The 23,046-nt window shown below is 29.2% G+C and overlaps 4 protein-coding genes, 1 long non-coding RNA gene and 1 pseudogene across 10 annotated transcripts; 1 reads left to right on the plus strand and 5 right to left on the minus strand.

The window, feature by feature from the left end:
* Positions 1-391: 391 nt before the first annotated feature.
* LOC143896463 (odorant receptor 4-like) lies at positions 392-3,607 on the minus strand. 4 transcript variants are annotated; one of them, XM_077404373.1, is made up of 7 exons: positions 3,499-3,607; positions 2,691-2,960; positions 1,936-2,404; positions 1,667-1,766; positions 1,347-1,466; positions 774-929; positions 392-532 (listed from the first exon to the last, which is right to left on the minus strand). In XM_077404373.1, the coding sequence occupies exons 1-7, from the start codon at positions 3,527-3,529 to the stop codon at positions 476-478; spliced, it is 1,203 nt and encodes a 400-aa protein (XP_077260499.1). In that variant the 5' UTR covers positions 3,530-3,607; the 3' UTR covers positions 392-475. The 4 variants fall into 4 exon arrangements, with proteins under 4 accessions (XP_077260499.1, XP_077260507.1, XP_077260493.1 ...); XM_077404381.1 differs by having other exon boundaries at positions 2,691-2,964; positions 3,499-3,584; XM_077404367.1 differs by lacking the exon at positions 3,499-3,607 and having other exon boundaries at positions 2,691-3,135.
* Positions 3,608-3,697: 90 nt separating this feature from the next.
* Positions 3,698-6,250, plus strand: LOC143896619 (uncharacterized). 2 transcript variants are annotated; one of them, XR_013256711.1, is made up of 3 exons: positions 3,698-3,781; positions 4,762-5,114; positions 6,122-6,250. It is a non-coding gene; the product is annotated as an uncharacterized LOC143896619 (long non-coding RNA). The 2 variants fall into 2 exon arrangements; XR_013256710.1 differs by lacking the exon at positions 3,698-3,781 and adding an exon at positions 4,376-4,483.
* Positions 4,349-8,428, minus strand: LOC143896435 (uncharacterized; annotated as a pseudogene). The gene is made up of 7 exons (XR_013256646.1): positions 7,773-8,428; positions 6,659-6,928; positions 6,024-6,491; positions 5,357-5,456; positions 5,075-5,194; positions 4,806-4,961; positions 4,349-4,465 (listed from the first exon to the last, which is right to left on the minus strand). The product of XR_013256646.1 is annotated as an uncharacterized LOC143896435 (transcript).
* A 230-nt stretch (positions 8,429-8,658) lies between these two features.
* Positions 8,659-13,447, minus strand: LOC143896443 (odorant receptor 13a-like). The gene is made up of 7 exons (XM_077404341.1): positions 12,921-13,447; positions 11,976-12,245; positions 11,344-11,812; positions 10,671-10,770; positions 10,389-10,508; positions 10,124-10,279; positions 8,659-9,782 (listed from the first exon to the last, which is right to left on the minus strand). The coding sequence occupies exons 1-7, from the start codon at positions 13,132-13,134 to the stop codon at positions 9,729-9,731; spliced, it is 1,383 nt and encodes a 460-aa protein (XP_077260467.1). The 5' UTR covers positions 13,135-13,447; the 3' UTR covers positions 8,659-9,728.
* Positions 13,448-13,709: 262 nt separating this feature from the next.
* Positions 13,710-17,221, minus strand: LOC143896482 (odorant receptor 10-like). Its single transcript, XM_077404385.1, has 7 exons — positions 16,977-17,221; positions 16,298-16,567; positions 15,416-15,884; positions 15,031-15,130; positions 14,800-14,925; positions 14,244-14,399; positions 13,710-14,003 (listed from the first exon to the last, which is right to left on the minus strand). Exons 1-7 carry the CDS (start codon positions 17,005-17,007, stop codon positions 13,953-13,955), a joined length of 1,203 nt encoding a protein of 400 aa, XP_077260511.1. The 5' UTR covers positions 17,008-17,221; the 3' UTR covers positions 13,710-13,952.
* A 465-nt stretch (positions 17,222-17,686) lies between these two features.
* LOC143896456 (odorant receptor 13a-like) lies at positions 17,687-22,579 on the minus strand. The gene is made up of 7 exons (XM_077404365.1): positions 22,142-22,579; positions 21,659-21,931; positions 20,778-21,246; positions 20,260-20,359; positions 19,969-20,094; positions 18,866-19,021; positions 17,687-18,312 (listed from the first exon to the last, which is right to left on the minus strand). Exons 1-7 carry the CDS (start codon positions 22,230-22,232, stop codon positions 18,259-18,261), a joined length of 1,269 nt encoding a protein of 422 aa, XP_077260491.1. The 5' UTR covers positions 22,233-22,579; the 3' UTR covers positions 17,687-18,258.
* Between the last annotated feature and the right edge of the window lie 467 nt (positions 22,580-23,046).

Consider the following 23,046-nt stretch of genomic DNA (forward strand, 5'->3'; position numbering starts at 1 on the left):
CAAATTAAAATGTGTATTTAAATATATTATTTCCACACTATATATCAATGTGATCATATGAATTCTCTTTGATACCGTAAACGTTATAAATATATTTGAACATTTTGTACAATAGCTCTATTATTATTGGATTATTGCAATTATGTATAAGAAAATCTTTATTATTAAAGTTAAAATTCCCTGTTCTTAACCCTCCATTGTCTTCGTATGAGGCGAACGCTCAGTTCGCATTTTATTTTTTTAATTGCATAGATGTGGCATAAAAGTTGTCATGTGGTTGTCATATTGAGTTTAATTCGAATATATTTTACTTCTAATCATCTAATAGAATTTCCAACATATTTTCGTTAAATTATGCAATAAAATCTATATAATTTATTTGCCAATAACATTTTAATATTAATATAATTCTTAGTTTATTGCATTCTATATAAATAACATATTATTAGAAAAACTTTAACTCTATCTCACTTTTCTAATAACTCCTCGTCGTATGTAAAACAGATATATATCCGACTGACGTTTTTATTAACTGAAAAATACATTTTTTTTAGTAATAATTAATAATGTAATGAATTTATGATCACACAAAGTTTAGAATTATATACATATAAAGGTATGTGTGTATAATATGAGGTACATAGTTATGCATAAAGTATACATAGATGCAATAAAATATTTAATTGTCAAATTATTGTATAAAAAATATTACTAAAATTACAAACCATTTAAATGTTTTACCACAATAATTATTAAACACTAAAATATCTTACATAGCAAAATGTGGTCATTGTCATGGGGAATATTTTTCCAGCGGTGAGATAAATCGGTTTAGCACCTCTTATCAGCAAAAACAACAAGTCTTGTGCAAGTTTTGGATCCAGGGAATACCATTTATTACTGTAGGCTGCATAATATATTTCATTACACTAAAAAGTATTAAAAGTCTCTATAGACAAACACATTGTATGCATTGTTCCGTAATGAGAATAATCTAGTCATTGATTATGAAGTAATTTATATTTTCATTTAAATTGTAAATTAATGCATTTACGTAAATAATAAATGCAATAAATTACTAATTTTTATTTTTTAAAAGTTTACATTAAATTGTTACAATATTTAATTTGATAAAAATGATATTAAATCATCATCAATATATTTCTGTATTATATTTTGATATTAATATATATTCGTTATGCGCTTATGCATGATAAATATTGAACTTTATTGTGCATTAAGACAAACTTCTTTCTTAAATGAATCATATTGTAATATAACTGTAATGCCAGACACGTAATATATATAATTATACAATGTTTATAGTAAAAAAAAATGCAACTTACTTGAGCCATCAAAAATTCGCCCAGAGCACAATATAAACACATATGTACGAATAAATTAAAAATCGTTGATATAAAAAATACCAAGCGTGTGAGTGATAAATCATTTCCTCCGTCGAATAGCTAATTAATTTATAGGATAAGGAAAAAAAACATAATTTATCATAATTAAGATATTTTCAAAAATGTTTATCACAAAATATCTTATAAATACATATAGTAACAACTTAGATATTATTGCGTCAGTAATTTTTAATATTTATGTTTTGTATTTAAAATTAATTAATAAGCAAATTTTTATTTTTAATAGTTTGCACACTCACGATAATTATGCGGAAACCGTAGAAAGCAAAGAGCATTGCAAAATATACGAATAATGAGAGCAATGTTATATTATACGTATCTTCTATAATGGCAATAGCTCTACGAAAGACATTCTGTGTATTAGATATATTTCCCAAGTAGTAGATTTATGTCAAAAGACAACACAGTGACATCTATTTTGGTGCATTAGATATTGCTGTGTTGTTTTTCAACGTTATTCTGTTGTACGGATTTCATATATATTACATATTTTTCGTAAATATCAAACCTAAGTAAACAAATGTGTCGTGCCACACATGTCCTTAACATGTCGTGAGAGTTGATGTATTTATCTAAATGTGTCAAACGATCCTTGAGAATGTCTAATTGGCCGGATATATGGAAAACTAGCAGCCCAAGGAAATGATCGATTCCAGTATAAGACATAACTGCGAGAACTATATAGATTGCTTGACTTATATACGTCAATTCATACTGAGGTCGTTTTGATACATCGTAAATGTAATGGGTTTGCAGAGGCACTAATCTGCCTGGATCAGTAATATTGGGCGTTAGTCTTATCGACATTCCAAATCCAGGAAGAACGATGATAAACAAGCATCCTACTGTCATGATGCAATATGCGCACATAATAAGTAAGCGTGCACTCTGCGCCTTTCTGATCATTATATTTCTCTCTTGCGCATTTTTCAATTTTCTCCAATCCTCCGCAACCATATCTATGATTGGTATGATAGCTTCAAAAACGTCAATATTGTATATTTTAATGCACAATTGAACATAATTATAATAGAAACTATAACAAGTTGAACTATCAGCAATAAAAAGTTTAATAAGATAGAGTTGAAGTAAAAACTTCCATCTTTTATTACAGTTTTAAGACAAAAAACAGTAGAAATAAGTGACAAAGACAAAGTTTCGTAATTTCAAAACAAAGATTATTATAATTTTATTACAATTTTGATACGTATATCTCTCATGTTCATAATTTGCAGTTCAGAGTTATAGCAGAAAATTGCTTACCTTCTTTCTTCCACCAAAAAATTATGATTCTTATTGCGCAACTTATAGCTGGTAAAGTAAATTGTAAATTATCTATCATTAACATAATATCTCCATAAATTCTTATGAAGGAATGTATAGAAGGGATCAAAACGCCGAATGTTATCGACAGAAAGACGATAAGTGCTCGAAAATTGCACATTAACTTCTGTCGAGGGTTCTGTGCGGTTTTAGGCCACAGTCCAATCATATCTAAAGTGATTCGATTTAATTTCACCGCCCATGTGAAATCTACCTGTAGAAACTTCAATAAATCGGAGCTCATGTAAAGCATCACATAATCATAAATATGCAATAAATAAATCCACAATTAGAGCAAAACATATTTGCTTAACGCACAATGTCGTGTTTAACAGATGTATGAAATAAATAGAATATTAAAAAATAATTTTCTATAAATCCCCCTAATTGTATAACTGTGTGTGTGTGTGTATCTCTGAATGATATTAATTATACAAAGAAGATTATATTTTTATAATCCATATTTATTAAGTAAAATAATAAATATAGACCATAAAAAGCACCAATTTATTATAATATTACTTCTTATTTATTGTAATTAAATATAGCTAATTTCCTGTTACAATTGTTTAATACACTGCATATATAAAAGAATATCAAAAAAGAAGTTTTTTAATATATATTGATAAAATGAAATGTATATTAAGTGCCACTATTGTTCACACACACGTGCACATAATAGATAAATATATTTTTATAAGGTTATTTTCTTTCAAATTGCAGGTACAACAATTTTAACAGCGAGCACCTTGATATCCAATATATTTCGAACTGTTCATGTCGAATGTTATCTATAGACTGACAGCTGTTCCTTTTTCATGAAACCACGTTACCTTCTATTTAACAAGAAGTATTGCTTGCGCATGCTTTCAAAAGTTCTCGAAAGTGCCGAATGATGAACTTGCATTGGAAGTGTTTTAAATATTCTATGTCGTTCGTTTGATATTTCCCCTCGTTTTATATTTTCAGACAAGTTTTCAGCATCAAATATCGTGCAAAACATTAAGGAATGAAAAATTTTATAATAATAGGTAGATATCATGTTGGCAAAAAAGCGCACTTATATACAGCTGTTGTATTCTCACGCTTCGATCGCATAGTTTATACAATTTTGCTGTAGTTAATAGATTTTATAGAATGCATCACACGTTTATTCACGTCGTGTATTCGTTTTGTATTTATTAGAAAAGATACATTCCAAGATGTATTCGTTTTCGTTGTAACTGAGTTGTTGAAAATATTGGGTTCTTACAAAATAAAATATATGCTTTTGTAAAAAATACATAATTTCTTTACAAATTGAAATCTAATAAAACTAAATTAAAAATATGTTATGTATAATATATTTAACATCTATTTATTGTTAAATTAAAATGCTTAAATTACTATAAAAATCTTGAACTTTAAGGAGTATTTTGCTGAAAAAGGTATTGTTAACGTAGTGATTATAAAAATGAAAAATAATATTTTTTAACAAATATATTAATTTCAAATATTACATAAAATAACAAACATTGAATTAAATAACAAATATTTTATTTCTATTATAATTAACATATCGCCGTTACATTTGTAATTATTTAATTAAAAGATTATTACGTCTACTTTTTTCATAAATCTTTTAATATAATTGTCGTACTAGCGTGATTTTGACTTCTTTCTCATCTTCGGTTTGCGAATAGAAATGATATGTAGCCAGCCGATGTTTTCAACAACTGTAACATATTCTCTATGTAAGTAGATAATAGAATTTAATTTTTTAAACTGATAAATATATGCAATTAAAAGTATTAAAAAAATATAAATTATTATTTTTTTGTAAATATAATTAGAAATATGTATATTTACGTAACCGTTTCATTATCTTAATTTGGCATTTATGTTTTAACGATTAAGTATACTCTACAAAAAAATAAAAAAAATAAAAATTAGGCGGTTAATGCAAAAGATATTTTTTCCATTTACGTTATATGTATATTAAAGGAAGTAAGTAATGCAAATATTTTTTCAGATTAACGACAAAATAAATTTTAGATAAATTATTAATAATCTTACACTGCAAAATGTGGTCATTGTAAGTGGAAATGTTTTTCCTGCAGTGATACGGAAAGGTTGGCTGGCTTGTACCATTATTAAGATAAAAGTTTTTGTCTTTTTTGGTTCTAGTTTGTACCACTCAAGATCGCACAAAACACGATATACTTCTTCACACTTAACATGCAGGTATAGAATATAACATATTAATAACATGTTATGTTGTATTAATATGACATATAGTGCTACAAGACATTTATGAATTTTAACGAATTGAGTTTGTAACTCACTTTAATTGTTACAATCTCTCCGGCACCGCAATAAAGAAAGGTATGCGTAAGTAAAATGGTGATACTAATTAATGGAAAACATAACCGTGCTAAAGAAAAATTATCTTCTTCGGTAATCACCTGAACAATATACCTTGCTAATTAATAAGAATTAGTTAATGCCAGTTGGTATAACAACAATCTACACATTTTGAAATAAAAAAGATAAAAGATGTTTTCTAAGAAATAAAAATATACGAAGTGCATTAATATTCTTAATTAGAATTCTGTTTAAAAACTTACAGTAAGCAATAAGAATCCATGTAGACAAAATACAATACCAAAGTAAAATACTAAGCTCAACATCATTAAGGTAAAAGTATTTTCAATCATATTAGCGAATCTATAAAAATATGTTTAAAAAATTACAATTTTTAATTTTTCACAATAAATCTAAAAAATATTTAAAACTATTATGTCAATAAAATTTTGCAAAAAGGTTTCTTACATTTTTTTTATTAATTATAACAGAAAATTACTTAGAAGATACTTATTGTTTTATCGTATTTAATGAAATATTATTCTATATTTATTTTTGATATTTCTTATAATTTACATTTTAAAGCAATAATAAAAAATGTAATAAAAATTGGAATTAAAATATAAATAAAATTTCAATAATGTATGAAAAATATCTACTTCACAATCTGAATTTGGGATAACAATGTACATATAATTTTAATGTACTAAATTATAAATTATTTAAATATTATTTTTTTCATGATAATGTTTTATACGATTGTTTCCTGTAAGTTCTTTAAAATAAATTTAAAAAGTGTTGTATCTGATTATTAAATTGATTTTACTAATGACTTGCTAAATAAATTTTTTTTATAGAATCTTTCTAAATTTTAATTGTAATCGTGTAATTATATCGAAAATATTAATGTGTGTATATGTACATAGATACCTGATGAGCCGCATATGATTCATTATGCTATTACTTAGAGCGTAGATAAAATTCTGGCACGAAACCAAACTAGTTATACGGCCTTTGAAATTTTCCAGTTGACCACTGAAGTGAAGATCACTAGTCCAAGAAAAGCGTCTACCGAAGTGTAAGTTACAGCGGCCAAGAAGATTGTGATAGCTTGAACGGCGTATGTTAATTCAAATTGCGGGCTCTTAGTTATATCGTAAAAATAATAAGTCTGCAGCGGCAGCGGCTTTCCCGAATCCGTGAGATTTGTCAAATGCCTTAACGTTAAGCCAAAACACGGAAGAACGATGATCATAATGAACTCCGATACCATTAGAACGTATCCGCTAATGACAATCGTTCTGGCAATCTGTGCTTGTTCCATCATTACATCCCTCTCCTTTGTTGTCTTCAATTCCATCCAGTCTTCTGCCATCATTTTTATGATGGATGAAAGTGCTTTGAAATATAGCAAAATAATCATTTACTGCAGGACCATCCTATATCGCGTCACGTTTTAAAGATAAGGCAAGTACCTTTAAAAACACGTTAAGCTTTATATATTTTGTATAATAAATATAAATTTCCGTGATATTTTTGTGTTACATAAATAATTCTAATCATACCTGTTTGTTTCCATCGCATAATAACAAGTTTTAACAAGATTACTAGAAATGATAAAGTAACTTGGAGATTGTCTATCATAAGTATCATGTTCCCCCAAACTCGTATAAGGGAGCATGTGAGAGGTATACCAGAGGCAAATCCCACTATAACGAAAATAATGATCACGCGAAGATCGGAAGCGAATTTATTTTTAGATATTTTATCGCTCTTGGGCCATAATCCGACCAGTTCTAAACCCAAGCGATTTAATTCAACTGCCCACGTAAAATCTAGTAACAAGTTAAAGTTATATACAATTAGAAGAAAATTTACTTAATTTTAATAATGATTATTTAATGCTAAAATTTATTTAATAATTGAAATTTACGATATTTTGAAACTCTAAAACTGAAAATTCAGAAAATTTATACAAGAATTTTTAATTTCGGGCACGTATAATTATTAAAGATTACGAAAGAATTGTAAAAACTATAGCAACATAACAATATTCAAGAATATATCTTTTTGCAAACATCACACTCGCGAAGTAAAATATTTATAGGCACACACACACACACACACACACACACACACACACACACACACACACACACACACACACACACACACACACACACACACACACACACACACACCACACACACACACACACACACACACACACACACACACACACACACACACACACACACACACACACACACACACACACACACACACACACACACACACACACACACACACACACACACACACACACACACACACACACACACACACACACACACACACACACACACACACACACACACACACCACACACACACACACACACACACACACACACACACACACACACACACACACACACACACACACACACACACACACACACACACACACACACACACACACACACACACACACACACACACACACACACACACACACACACACACCCACACACACACACACACACACACACACACACAATCCTGGCTTATATATTATAAATACTAGTATTTATTTAAATATAGCAATTACACTAATCCAAAAAATGTTCAGGAAATTCTCGCTCTTACTCGCGAAAGATACATATCAAATGTTCGCTACCTCTGTACCCTGAATGTTTGGAAATATCCATGCCGAAGACTAATGCGAAGACGCTCACCTCACTTGCCATACTAGTGCGACAGATGTTCATCACGCATGTCCCGCGATATGAGTACAATAACCTGGCTGCTTCGTCGAAGAATGCATTAAATATTACAAATGCTATTCCCAATTGATAACAGCTGTTCCTTTCGTTCCAAAACTTTACGAACATAAGAATAAGTCACAAAAAACAACGTTCACGCTAATAAGAAGAAAGGTATATTGCGTTGTGCATACGGTATGTACATCACCAATACTCGTCAAATTATAGGCTAAAAGTTTTTTCATACTTTGCGTAACGACGATCGTATTCACTTCATAACTAGAGACATATGTGTAGTTGCTGGGTAAAATACTTTTGCAAAAGCCAGAAATTCAGAAAAAATTTTAGAGAAAAAGTGCGATGCGAAGAAAAGGATATATATAGAGAGAGTGTCCTATAATCTAGATGAAAACTGTGAATGTCAATTGAAGAGACATATGTATTTCTTGATAATATCGTAAATAAATGTGCAGTGCGTCCATTGAATCTATAGAACTATAATATTGTTATTATTATATTGCAATGCATTCCTATCAAAAAAATTTTTTAATTGTCCTTCAATAATTATAACAATTATTAATAAATTTACGTATTGTGTTCTATCATAAACGATTTTATAACTACATAAAAATATTTTTTATTATAATAATTTTAAATATATGTAAAATATGTTTATCTGATTATATTTTGATTTGTTCATTAACTGATAAGAAGAAACGTCATGAGTTTAAGAGCACGTTCTAAATCAAAATATTTGACATTGAACGTTAGGGAAAACCGGGGCGAAGTCGGTCCCGGGGTGGAGTCGTTTTTGCAATTATCTCAAAATCCGTATGTTGTGTGAACTCGCCATTAATACTGTAAACGCAGCTTATTGTGCCCACGTGACCAACGGAGTTTAGTGAGGATACGTGCTATGTTGTGATTCTTATCGAAGCAAACGTGTTTTGGCAGGTTGAAAGTAAAATTTCTTCCGCGTCGAAAGTTTGTAATATCTTAAGTATTATTGTCTTTCCAAATCTCAAAGTAAGTGATTCTAAAGAGTAATGCATGCTGAACACGAATCCAGTGCAGTTTTTTTATTTTTATTGATTTCTATTATTTTATAAGCGACCAAACCTAAAACTTGTGTTCGGGACAAAATCGTGACCAAACCAAAACGATGTCAAGAAAGCTAAATAATATGTGCAGGGTCCCTATTTAGCAGGACGAAAGTGATCATTTTCCGCCCTAGGGAGGAAATTGGTTACTTTCCGCCCGCTAATGCCGCCCTGGCGTGAAATTGGTCAATTTCGCCCCTCTCTACAGGCATGGAAAGTCAAACTTTCCGTGGAGGTGTTGTGAAAAATTGATTTTCTTAAAATTATTATTTTCCGCTTCCATTTTCCTACTAAAAAACAAGGAATAAAGTGTATTCTATTATTTTTTTATGATCAAAATTATGTATCTTTATTTAAAATCCAGTCCGAGAATATGAAAACACGCCGCGACTCCGCCCCGGGAATTTTGACTTATCGATTTTTGCACCTTTGTCGTTTTTACTTTATACCGGTTGAACAAAGCGACGTAGACCAAAAATGCCTATATAAATTTTGTAGCCAAGGGTTCACTCTTTACAATAGTATACTATATTTCACTAAAATAATTTATTTTGTTGTTAAAAATCAGCACTAAAAAAATAGGGCCGACTTCGCCCCGGTCTCCCTTATATATAAAATAACAAACATTGAATTAAATAACAAATTTTTTTTCTATTATGATTAATATATCTTTGTTACATTTGTAATTATTTAATTAAAAGATTATTACATCTACTTTTCTCATAAATCTTTTAATATAAATGTCGTACTAGCGTGATTTTGACTTCTTTCTCATCTTCGGTTTGCCAATAGGAATGATATGTAGCCAGCCGATGTTTTCAACAACTGTAACATATTATCTATGTAAGTAGGTAATAGAATACAATTTTTTTAACGGATAAATATGCAAATAAAAGTATTTAAAAAATATAAATTATTATTTTTTGTAAGTATAATTAGAAATATATATATATATATATATATATGTAACTGTTTTATTATCTTAATTTAGCATTTATGTTTTAACGATTAAGTACTCTACAAGAAAATAAAAAGACTAAAAATTAGGCGGTTAATGCAAAAGATATTTTTTCTATTTACGTTATATATTAAAGGAAGTAAGCAATGCAAATATTTTTTTAAATTAATGACAAAATAAATTTTAGATAAATTATTTATAATCTTACACTGCAGAATGTGGTCATTGTAAGTGGAAATATTTTTCCTGCAGTGATACGGAAAGGTTGGCTGGCTCGTATCATTATTAAAATAAAAGTTTTTGCCTTTTTTGGTTCTAGTTTGTACCACTCAAGATCGCACAAAGCACGATATACTTCTTCACACTTAACATGCATGTATAGAATAACATATTAATAACATGTTATGTTGTATTAATATGACATTGTGCTACAAGACATTTATGAATTTTAACGAATTGAGTTTGTAACTTACTTGCATTGTTACAATCTCTCCGGCACCGCAATAAAGGAAAGTATGCGTAAGTAAAATGGTAATACTAATTAATGGAAAACATAACCGTGCGAAAGAAAAATTACTTTCTTCGGTAATCACCTGAACAATATATCTTGCTAATTAATAAGAATTAGTTAATGCCAGTTGGTATAACAACAATCTACACATTTCGAAATAAAAAAGATAAAAGATGTTTTCTAAGAAATAAAAATATACAAAGTGCATTAATATTTTTAATTAGAAGTCTGTTTAAAAACTTACAGTAAGCAATAAGAATCCATGTAGACAAAATACAATACCAAAGTAAAATACTAAGCCTAACAACATTAAGGTAAAGGTATTTTCAATAATATTGGCGAATCTATAAAAATATGTATGAAAAATTACATTAAAAATTTTTTTACAATAAATCTAAAAAATATTTAAAACTATGTCAATAAAATTTTGCAAAAAAGTTTCTTACATTTCTTTTATTAATCATAACAGAAAAAGTACTTACAAAGATATTTAATGTTTTATCGTATATTTAATAAAATATTATTTTATGTTTATTTTTGATATTTCTTATAATTCATATTTTAAAGGAAATGTAATAATAGAAAATGTAATAAAAATTAAAATTAAAATATAAATAATGTCAATAATGTATGAAAAATATCTGCTTCACACAATCTTAATTTGGGATAACAATGTACATATAATTTTAATGTACTAAATTATAAATTATTTAAATATTATCTTTTCCATAATGTTTTATACGATTGTTTCCTGTAAGTTCTTTAAAATAATTTTAAAAAGTGTTGTATCTGATTATTAAATTGATTTTACTAATGACTTGCTAAATAAATTTTTTTTATAAAATCTTTCTAGATTTTAATTGTAATCGTGTAATTATATCGAAAATATTAATGTGTGTATATATGTACATAGATACCTGATGAGCCGCATATGATTCATTATGCTATTACTTAGAGCGTAGATAAAATTCTGGCACGAAACCAAACTAGTTATACGGCCTTTGAAATTTTCCAGTTGACCACTGAAGTGAAGGATCACTAGTCCAAGAAAAGCGTCTACCGAAGTGTAAGTTACAGCGGCCAAGAAGATTGTGATAGCTTGAACGGCGTATGTTAATTCAAATTGCGGGCTCTTATTTATATCGTAAAAATAATAAGTCTGCAGCGGCAGCGGCTTGCCCGGATCCGTGAGATTTGTCAAATGCCTTAACGTTGAGCCAAAACACGGAAGAACGATGATCACAATGAACGCCAATACCATTAGAACGTATCCGCTAATGACAATAGTTCTGGCAATCTGTGCTCGTTCCATCATTACATCCCTCTCCTTTGTTGTCTTCAATTCCATCCAGTCTTCTGCCATCATTTTTATGATGGATAAAAATGCTTTGAAATATAGCAAAATAATAATTTACTGCAGGACCATCCCACATCGCGTCACGTTTTAAAGATAAAGCAAGTACCTTTAAAAACACGTTAAGCTTTATATATTTTGTATAATATAAATATAAATTTCCTTGATATTTTTGTGTTACTTTAATAATTCTACCTGTTTGTTTCCATCGCATAATAACAAGTTTCAACAAGACCACTAGAAATGGTAAAGTAACTTGTAAATTGTCTATCATAAGTATCATGTTCCCCCAAACTCGTATAAGGGAGCATGTGAGAGGTATACCAGAGACAAAGCCCACTATAACGAAAATAATGATCACGCGAAGATCGGAAGCGAATTTATTTTTAGATAATTTATCGCTCTTGGGCCATAATCCGATCAGTTCTAAACCCAAGCGATTTAATTCAACCGCCCACGTAAAATCTAGTAACAAGTTAAAGTTATATGTATTAGAAGAAAATTTACTTAATTTTAATAATTATTATTTAATATTTAAATTTATTTAATAATTGAAATTTACGATATTTTGAAACTTTAAAACTGAAAATTCAGAAAATTTATACAACAATTTTTAATTTCGGGCACGTATAATTATTAAAGATTACGAAAAAATTGTAAAAACTATAGCAACATAACAATATTCAAGAATATATCTTTTTGCAAACATCACACTCGCGAAGTAAAATATTTATAGGCACACACACACACACACACACACACACACACACACACACACACACACACACACACACACACACACACACACACACACACACACACACACACACACACACACACACACACACACACACACACACACACACACACACACACACACCAACACACACACACACACACACCCACCCACCCACCCACACACACACACACACACACACACACACACACACACACACACACACACACACACACACACACACACACACACACACACACACACACACACACACACACACAATCCTGGCTTATATATTATAAATACTAGTATTTATTTAAATATAGCAATTACACACTAATCCAAAAAATGTTCAGGAAATTCTCGCTCTTACTCGCGAAAGATACATATCAAATGTTCGCTACCTCTGTACCCTGAATGTTTGGAAATATCCATGCCGAAGACTAATGCGAAGACGCTCCCCTCACTTGCCATACTAGTGCGACAGATGTTCATCACGCATGTCCCGCGATATGAGTGCAATAACCTGACTGTTTCGTCGAAGAATGCATTAAATATTACAAATGCTATTCCCAATTGGTAACAGCTGTTCCTTTCGTTCCAAAACTTTACGAACATAAGAATAAGTCACAAAAAAACAAAGTTTACGCTAATAAGAAGGGAGGTATATTGCGTTGTGCATGGTATGTACATCACCAATACGCGTCAAATTACACGTTAAAAGTTTTTTCATACTTCGCGTAACGACGATCGTATTCACTTCATAACTAGAAACATATGTGTAGTTTGCTGGGTAAAATACTTTTGCAAAAGCCAGAAATTCAGAAAAAATATTAGAGAAAAAGTGCGATGCGAGGAAAAGGATATACATATAGAGGGAGTGTCCTATAAGCTATATGAAAACTGTGAATGTCTATTGAAGAGACATATGCATTTCTTGATAATATCGTAAATAAATGTGCAGTGCGTGTACCATTGGATCTATAGAACTATAATATCGTTATTATTATATTGCAAATGCATTCTTATATCAGAAAAGTTTTTAAATTGTCCTTCAATAATTATAACAATTATTAATAAATTTATGTGTATTTGTTTTTTAAAATACATTTACGTATTGTGTTCTATCATGAACAATTTTATAACTACATAAAAATATTATTTATTATAATAATTTTAATATATGTAAAATATGTTTATCTGATTATTGATTTGTTCATTAACTGATAAGAAGACACGTCATGAGTTTAAGAGCACGTTCTAAATCAAAATATTTGATAAACGTTACATCCATTCACAATATATAATTTACAATTAATAACAAATTTACTTCTACCCTGATTAACATAATTATTAATTTATTTCTAATTACTTTATTTATACCTATTTTCTTAGCTTACTTCCAAATAAGTAATATACCATATGTTTCTCATGAACTAGCGCTTTGCTAGTAAAAATGATATGTAGCCAGCTGACGTTTTCAATAGCTAAAAATTATTTCTTAATTTAGAAATAGTATAAAGTAGAAAGTAATGTAAAATTTTATTAACTTTTTAATTTTTTGGAATATATCAAATAAGTCAAACATGTACATATATGTATATATCAGAATATATCATCATTTTCTTTTTCAGAGAAGAGATTAGCGATAAGTATTAATTAGTAATAATATGTAAATTTTATATATAAACAGTTATTTATAAGATTTAAATTGTTAATAATCTTACGCTGCAAAATGTGGTCATTGTTAGTGGAATTATCTTTCCCGCAGTGATACGAAAAGGTTCATTGGCACGTATCATTAATAAAATAAGATTTTTCTCTTTTCTTGATTCCAATTTGTACCACTCAAGATTGCACATAGTATGGTATACTGCTTCACACTTGACACGTATAAACACATATAAATAAATGCGTTGATTCACTATTTTTATTATTTTTAACAAAATTTAAACATTTAGTACATTCCATAAATATAAATTAAAATTAAGTAGAATTTTTAACTAATTCTTTGTTTGTATCTAAAAATAAAAATAAGAAAAAAGTAAAAAAAATCTGATAAGTGATATAATAACCTAATTTTATTTAAAGTTTATAAAAATAGTATTTATGAGTTATACACAAATTACTGAGCTTATAACACCGTTATAATGCTATATGTTATTTTATATACATATAAATGTGTGTGTAAATTAATTACAATGTAAATTAAAAACAAACTAAAAAGTGTTAAGTTTATATTTTACTTATTGATATGAGTATATTATAAATATTACAACTTACTTGCTCTGCTATAATTTCCCCTGCACCGCAATAAAGCAATGTATGCGCCAATAGAGTAAAGACTCCAATCACCAAAAAGCATACTCGTGAAGGAGATATGTCACCTATCTCGTCTCCATTAATCACCTGGATAATACATCTTGCTAATTACTGCTAATTAATAAAATTATATTTTTAATTAATTACATAATTAATATACATTTTTTAGGTTCTCTTTTCATTCACACTTACAGTAACCAATAGAAATCCAAATAGACAAAATAAAATACCAAAATAAAGTACTAGTCCCAACATCATTAAAGTGAATATATCTTCAATCTTACTGGCAAATCTATAAATGTAAATATGTTTAAAAAGATTTTATATTCAATCAAACAAAATACATGTTGGTACGTTTAAGAATTGCAATTATTAATGTAATGTAAATACATGGAACACAGAAAGAATTACATTAAATAGTTCACATACAAAAAGAAAGAGAGAGAAAAAGAGAGATCATAAAAAATAGAATTAATTAAGAAAAAATTAACAAAATTTCTCATACCATGACTACTAATGCTTATCGTTTATAATGTTATCGTGACGCTATTGTGACAATTATAAATTATGGAAATACCTTATTATCCGTAAATGAGTCTCTACGTTATTGCGCAGAGTGCTATCGAAAGCCTTGCACGATACCAAATTGTCTAATCGATATTTGAAATTCTCCAATTGGCCACAGATGTGAAGGATCGTGAGTCCAAGAAAGGCATCTACCGAGGTATACGTTATTGCGCCTACACACATCGTCGTAGCTTGAATCACAAACGCAAGTTCAAATTGTGGACTTCTATCTGTGTTATAGAAGTAATACGCTTGAAATGGTAACAGTCTTTCCTGATTTGTAAGATTTGTTATATATCTGAAGTGTAGACCGAAAGAAGGAAGAACGATGAGCACGACGAATACGAATATCATCAAAAAATATCCACAGATTACGATCAATCGCGCCGCTCCCGCTCGTCTTATCATCACGTCTCTTTCTGAGTGTACCTTTAATTTCATCCAATCTTCCGCCATCATATTTACGAGAAGTGCAACAGCTTGAAAATATTATAAACTTGTATGTATAAAAAAACATTAGCAATTTATATGAAAAAGTATAAACCTATATACTTAGCAAGCTCTATATAATTACTTATTCCTAAGTAAATAAAAAATTTATTAATATATTTCATTATCCATTAATTTTTACCATCAATCCTGATATATAGGGTAAACTCGCATAAGATGGCCATACAGGAAAGATGGCCAACCCATGTTGGCCATTCGATGTTTCATGGCGAGCTAGATTAAAAGAACATAGGTTGGCCATCTTTCCTGTATGGCCATCTTACCCGAATTTACGCTACTAAAAAATACAGTTTAGAAATTTAATATAATAAATAATTCGGCGAAGAAGCTAGCAAAAAACGAGAAAGTCTAAACCTAAACTGTATATTAATTTTAGACATACCTGTACGCTTCCATCGTATGATGACAAGTTTCAGCGAAACCACTATTAAAGGTAAAGTAACTTGGAGGTTGTCTATCATAAGTATCATGTCGCCCCAGACTTGTACAAAGGAGCATAAAAGAGGAATAATGGATAGGAAAGTTATTACAAAGAAAATCATGCCCACACGAAGATCAGAAACGAAGGTATTCTTAACTGTCTCATTGGTCCTTGGCCATAAACCGATCAGTTCCAAACCGAGTCGATTCAGTTCAATTGCCCACACAAAATCTAGCGATGTTTTAATGTTACAAAATTAAAATGTTTGACAATATTATAATATCAAACTAATTTAAATTTATTATATTTACTTAATATTGTTATAAATACACACACAAGAAATATTTAAAAAATTCTGAAAATTAATAATTTGAGAAGCACTAAGACTTCAGTATAATAATATAGGCTATGATTTTTCATATAAAACTTAAAAGTCTCTGATCAAAATATTAAATCAATTCACGATTAAAAAGTCTGAACATGTATAATGTCAAAAGGAAAAGCTTATGCGATAAGTAAAAAAAATATAGTTTTTCTGTTTTAATGCATTTCTGTAATTCACAAGTTTGCACAAAGATCATTATCTATAATATTCATTATAATTCGAAAATTATTATAATACATGATAAATGCTCGATACCTCTGTAACCCGAATGTTCGGTAACGTACATGTCGAAGACTAGTGTGGAAAATTTCAGTTATTGCAACTTCGTTGCGCAAAGTGGTCAACACGCATGCTCGTAATGTGAATATAACAGATGGTTACTACGTTGAAGAATGTATTAAATATTACAAATACTATCCCTAGTTGATATAGCGTTTTTTTAGTTCGTACAAAACTTTACGGGCATAAGAATTGATCACAAAAAATATTAATGTCTGTGTACTAATAAACAGGGAGATATATGTTGGGTCGCAGCATGTTCATCGAACTTGTTATACAAGTTTTTCCAACTCCATAATGTTCCGTCACGCATATCATTTTGTGACCAACGACAACGACGTGTCGTTGAATTTTTAATAGACCTCCTGTAGAGGCAACAAGGGGGCAAAAAACTTGCATGGAAAAGAAAGCCGATTACGCTGTAAAAAAAGATGCAGTTCATAAACTACATCGGTGAGAATATTTTTTGGAATATTTCGAATTTTAACTTTCTTCAAGGTAATAAACGCGATGCGATCATATAGAGTTATAGAGTATAATACGAAAACGACGTTTACTATCAAGTTATTATCATTATTATATGAGAATTGTTTTATGTTGATCATAATAAATAATGTTATGTGCAAGTTTTAAAATGTTGTTAAATAAAAAATATATAATTAGTTCACTTATTTTATATTTCAGAACTCAAAACATTTTTTACATAAAAAAAAAAAAGATGTGATTATTAAGCAAATGCAAATTTCATGTATTGAAAAATACTATACTGATTATTACATACAACACGAATACAACATTGACATAAATAATGTAAACGTTTACGTTGAGCATTTATCCGTCTTCTTTTCATCTCTTTAATTGCTAAAATTAGAGCAAGCAGTAATAATCCCATCGAAATATTTATATAGGTTGATCCATCTTACATCGATTTATAATTGTGACCAAATTTAGTTATACACACAAAAACTACTAATAATTAAAAAATTATTTAAATCGTTTGAAAGTGTTCTCCCCCCCCAAAAAAGAAATTCAAATCTCTGAACTTGATTGAATTATTTTCCTAATAAATATTGAAAATTGTCACGTATCAAGATGCATAATAATATAATTTCCAAATGATAAACATTGATGTGAATAACACTTTATTTTTATTAGCTATAATTAGACATAATTATTAGCTTTTGTCTGGAAATATTTTATTGGATATACATTTGTCTTTTCTATGGAATGACTGAATAAAAATATATTAACGTGATTTTCAACTTCCTTTTGCTAGTAAAAACGATATATATCCAGCCGACGTTTTTAAAAGCTGAAAGAAAGTATATTATTATTATTTAGATATAATATGGAAAAAAATATTCGCAAAAATAACTTTAGTTACACTTTTATACTATGTTATAATAATAATTATAACAATTTTTTACATTCATGTTTGCTTAGTAATTGACTGCTTTTGATCAAGATTAACATGTTCCGAGCCGGACCAATTTTAATTATTTGTCGTCCACGTAGATTATCCGTAACCAATGCGGCATGGTTATTATATTTGTAAAATAAAATGTATTTTATAATGAGTAAAAAATTGTTATTGTTATAATGATGAACGTCTAATGTGGCTAAATGCAATTCAGAACACAGCAAGAATATAAACTTTTCAAGTTAATTATTTAATAAAATTGATATTTTATACAAATGTTTATTAATAATTATTTAATCAATAAATATTTTATAACTAAAGTGATACATATAATACAGCGTGGGCCATCCACGGCGGCACGGAATGTGTTAAATAGGGAAATAAGTTAAATTGTATTTGGTACAAAGGAGCAAAAAGTTAAACTAGAAATTATATTATATCTTACGCTGCAAAATGTAGCCATTGTTAAGGGAAAAATTTTTCCTGCTGTGATGCAAAACGGTTCGTTGGATCGTACCATTAACAAAATAAGATTCCTCGCTTTTCTTGATTCCAATTTGTACCACTCAAGATCGCATATTGCACGATATACAGCTTCACACTTAACAAATGTGTACATGTAACGTATAAATACACGTATTATTTCAACATATAGGTTCCCATGAATATTAATGTACGTATATTGATACATATATACGTTAGTACAGGTTATATAATTTTATTTTAATTTTTTACTAATGTAATTGTATAAATACGAAGGTCGGTACAAAAGTAATGCCTCCTATTCGAATCTGGCGCCGTAGAAAATTTTGCGTTTCAATGAGTTGTTATTTGAAGTCTCTAGTTGAGTTATGTTATGAGTGGTATTCTGATCATTTACATGAGTGTGTCACACAAGCAGTTTGAACTGGTATGTGTTGCAGATATATGTGTAACAGACAAAGGCGGTGATTGAATTTCTTGCCGTGGAAGAAGTGAGTTCCATGGCTGCGTTCAGCGGAGAAAGCAACTCAATGAGCGCTCAATAATTCTTTATTACGATTGGTTTCTACACGTGGATCCAGAGAAGATTTAAAGGGAAGGTCCAATCATTTAAAAAAATTACTGATCGTTCGCTGTGTTGCTTTTTTTGCTGAACGCACCCAGGATGACGTTATTGACGTTAAAGACGTCATTAAGACGTTATTAATACGTCATTTGACGTCACTCTGCTACTTGGGCAACCATTGAAATTCATTTGCGTTTAAAAAATATTTATGACAACACCATTTCTGAACGGATACAAACGGATTTCAATAGGATTCACTTCTTCCATTGTAAGAAATTCAATTACCGCTATTATTTGTTACGTGCATATCTAAAACACACCCTAGTTTGAACTATTCGTGTGACACACTAACGTAACTGAAATCACAACATCACTTAACATAATATAATTAAAGATTTCAAGTAACAACTCAATAAAACGCAAAATTTTTGGCGCCAGATTAAAAAAAAAATATTAGAAAGCATTATATACTTTCGTACCGACCGACGTATATAACTTACTTGTCCTGTTACAAGTTCTCCTGCACCGCAATAGAGAAACGTATACGTTAATAAATTAGCAACAGCAACTGCCATGTAACATGCTTGTAGGACACTCGCATCATTTATCACTCGATCAGTAATCACCTGGATAATATATCTCGCTAATTAGTAAGACACAAATTAATATAAGTTAAACATATAATAGACCATAGACTCACACAAGTTATAATAAATATACATTCCAAAAATAAAAAAACGCGTAAGAATTAAAATATTTTCAGTACATCATTTGGTTTCATTGAAACTCACATTAAGAAATAAAAATCCACATAAACAAAATACAACACAAAAATAAAGTACCAATCCAAACAACATTAACGAGAATATATTTTCAATGTTATCGGCAAATCTAGAAGCAGAAACTGATAATTAAATAGAAATGTCATTTTAAGGCTAATAAAATTCTACATTTAACAAGATTTGTACATTTAAAAATTAAATGTAAATAACTTTAATTTAATATTATTTATATACTAACTTTTTACTAAGCCGTTTCTTAATTAAAACAAATAATATTAACAGTTTCTATAGGCTATTATTAATTTATTATAGATTATTAAAAATTAAAATAATTTTAGTCGAATAAATTTTGACAAATAAAGATGCTAGTGTTATATAATTTAATATTACAAATTAATATTTATAACAAATAAGACATAAAAATTTTAACGTTCAAAGAAATTCTAGTGTTTTAAAAGTGCAAGAACTAATTTTTTAGAAGTTTTGTTGATTATTTGGCATGCTGTTGTCATAGCCAAAATCCACACCTGATGAGTCGTAAATGATACATTATGCTGTTATTCAGAGCTCGGTTGAAATTTTTGCACAAAACCAAATTGACTAAACGGTGTCTAAAGTTCTCTAATTGGCCGCAGATGTGAAAGATTACGAGCCCAAGAAAAGCATCTACCGACGTGTAAATAATAGCTGCTAGAGAAATTGTTATGGCTTGAACAAGAAATGTCAATTCAAATTGCGGGCTTTTATCAGTGTCGTAGAAGTAATACGTCTGCAGCGGTAGCGGTTTGTTCCGATCGGTGAGATTCGTTATGTGTCTTATTTTTATGCCAAAGCAAGGAAAAATGATTAGCATGATAAATGCTGATGTCATTAAAACATATCCGGAAATTATGAGTAATCGAGCAAATCGTGCATTTTTTAGCATCACATCCCTCTCTTTGCTTAACTTTAATACTATCCAGTCCTCCGCCATCGCGTTTACGATAGATAGGAGAACTTGGAAATAAAAAAATAATAATATTGATAATGTGCAAACATATCAAATTATTTACAACTATAATTATAATTATTTTTTAACTCCCGAGCCATCAAACACAGACATTACATAAACATCACACGAACATGGATCGACTCTTGGTTCTAGAGAGGCTCGAGAGTTAACAATTAAGTACAACTAAACTATCAAAAAGAGAGATAGAGAAAGAAAATAATCTAAACACTTGATAATTTAATTTTGATATTGATTGCAAAAGAAAAAAGAAAAGGAGAGAAGAAGAGAAAATGAAACATCTTGTGTTTCTAATATCATAATTTAATACATTAGTAGTAATAAATATTATATAATAGTTTAGCATAGAAATAAAATATATAAGGTGAAATATTTTACATAAATTAATATAACACATACCTCTTCGTTTCCATCGTATAATAACAAATTTGAATGAAACCAATATAAAAGGTAATGTAATTCGTAAATTGTCTACCATAAGTACTATGTCGCCCCAAACTCGTATAAGCGCCCATACAAGCGGTACATTAGAGACAACTATCAGAGTAATGAAAATAAAGCCTACGCGAATATTATTGGACCATAATTTTTTCTTAGAAACTTCATCGGCTATAGGCCATAAACCGATCAATTCCAAACCCAAACGATGTAATTCAACTGCCCATGCGAAATCTGACAATTTTTTGTATATAGAAAAAATAAAAGATTTAGATAAAATAATCTGACAAATTAATAAATTGTAATAATTAAAAGACTAATCGTAAGGTAACAATAATACGTGATGATATAAATGGATTTACGATGGAAAATAATAATTTATTTATTAGATATATAGAACACGCTTTTTTAATAAACAAAAAATACATGATATAGGATTCGTACCTTTATAACCCGAAGACTCCGTGTCCATATCGAAGACTAACATGAAGGTGATCGTCCCGTTCTTCCCCCCCATATAATGTAAAGCGATCATCGCGCATGCTCTCCATACAAGTACAAAAATGGTAGCCTCGTCAGGCGCATTAAATATTAAGAATGCTATTTCCAATTGACCATAGGTACTCGTCTAAAAAAAGTTTACAAACGTTCAAAAAGTTATAAAAAGCGTTTATGCACAGACGAGAAATAGGAAATATTCCGTCGCAGTACTTTGCAAATTTAACGAGCTTGTCGTGAAAGTTTCTTGTAACAAAGTAATATAGCTACGAAAATGTAAGAAGCTGCAGTTTATAGACCTGGATAATACATCATCGTTATCGTATGTTTCAAATGTAATTATTATAAAGATATATTTGTTTATATAACGCAGAAAATAAATCTACTATCGAGTATAAACTGCAATAGATATTTTTTATAGTTATTTTTTAAGTTTTTCCGTATTTAAAAAAATTTTTTTTTTATAAAACGACTGTGTCCTTTAAATATCCGATTGAAATTTCCTCTTTGACATTTGCCCGTGATTTAAAGAAAACATATAGCAATCGTACATAAGCATTCAAAATATTAATTATTTTTACGAAAATAGAAAAATTGACGTTTTTGCACCACAAGAATGAGCATTTATCGATCTTCTTTTCATTTCTTTATAAAATTAAAGCAAGCAGTAATAATCACATCAAAATATTCATATAGGTTGATCCATCTTACATCAATTTATTATTGTCACTAAATTTAGTTATACACACAAAGAATGCTGATAATTGAGAAATTATTTAAACCGTTTGAAAGTGTTTTTTTTTTTTAAAGAAATGCAACATACAAATCTTTAAACTTAATTAAATTATTTT

The sequence above is a fragment of the Temnothorax americanus genome, unplaced genomic scaffold (assembly GCF_048541705.1).
Source record: "Temnothorax americanus isolate GAGA-0224 unplaced genomic scaffold, ASM4854170v1 Scaffold1, whole genome shotgun sequence".
NCBI classification, from domain to species: domain Eukaryota; kingdom Metazoa; phylum Arthropoda; class Insecta; order Hymenoptera; family Formicidae; genus Temnothorax; species Temnothorax americanus.

Bases quoted from the DNA above. Each gene is read 5' to 3' on its own strand.
- LOC143896463 (XM_077404367.1), bottom strand. From the start codon at position 3,003: ATGCTTTACATGAGCTCCGATTTATTGAAGTTTCTACAGGTAGATTTC. The intron at 2,405-2,690 runs GTAAGCAATTTT...ACGTTTTTGAAG, and splicing joins TTTTTGGTGGAAGAAAGAAG to CTATCATACCAATCATAGAT. The intron at 930-1,346 runs GTAAGTTGCATT...AATACTTTTTAG, and splicing joins GCGAATTTTTGATGGCTCAA to TGTAATGAAATATATTATGC.
- LOC143896443 (XM_077404341.1), bottom strand. From the start codon at position 13,134: ATGTTCGTAAAGTTTTGGAACGAAAGGAACAGCTGTTACCAATTGGGA. The intron at 12,246-12,920 runs GTAGCGAACATT...ACTTGTTACTAG, and splicing joins CAAACATTCAGGGTACAGAG to ATTTTACGTGGGCGGTTGAA. The intron at 11,813-11,975 runs GTAGAATTATTA...TATATTTCAAAG, and splicing joins TATGCGATGGAAACAAACAG to CATTTTTATCCATCATAAAA.
- LOC143896482 (XM_077404385.1), bottom strand. From the start codon at position 17,007: ATGTACGTTACCGAACATTCGGGTTACAGAG. The intron at 15,885-16,297 runs GTATGTCTAAAA...AATATTTTCAAG, and splicing joins CATACGATGGAAGCGTACAG to CTGTTGCACTTCTCGTAAAT. The intron at 14,004-14,243 runs GTAAGATTATTA...AATAATTTTTAG, and splicing joins CAATGACCACATTTTGCAGC to CTATTGAAAACGTCAGCTGG.
- LOC143896456 (XM_077404365.1), bottom strand. From the start codon at position 22,232: ATGATCGCTTTACATTATATGGGGGGGAAGAACGGGACGATCACCTTC. The intron at 20,095-20,259 runs GTGAGTTTCAAT...TATATTATCCAG, and splicing joins GTGGATTTTTATTTCTTAAT to GTGATTACTGATCGAGTGAT. The intron at 18,313-18,865 runs GTAAGATATAAT...ACTTTCTTTCAG, and splicing joins CAATGGCTACATTTTGCAGC to CTTTTAAAAACGTCGGCTGG.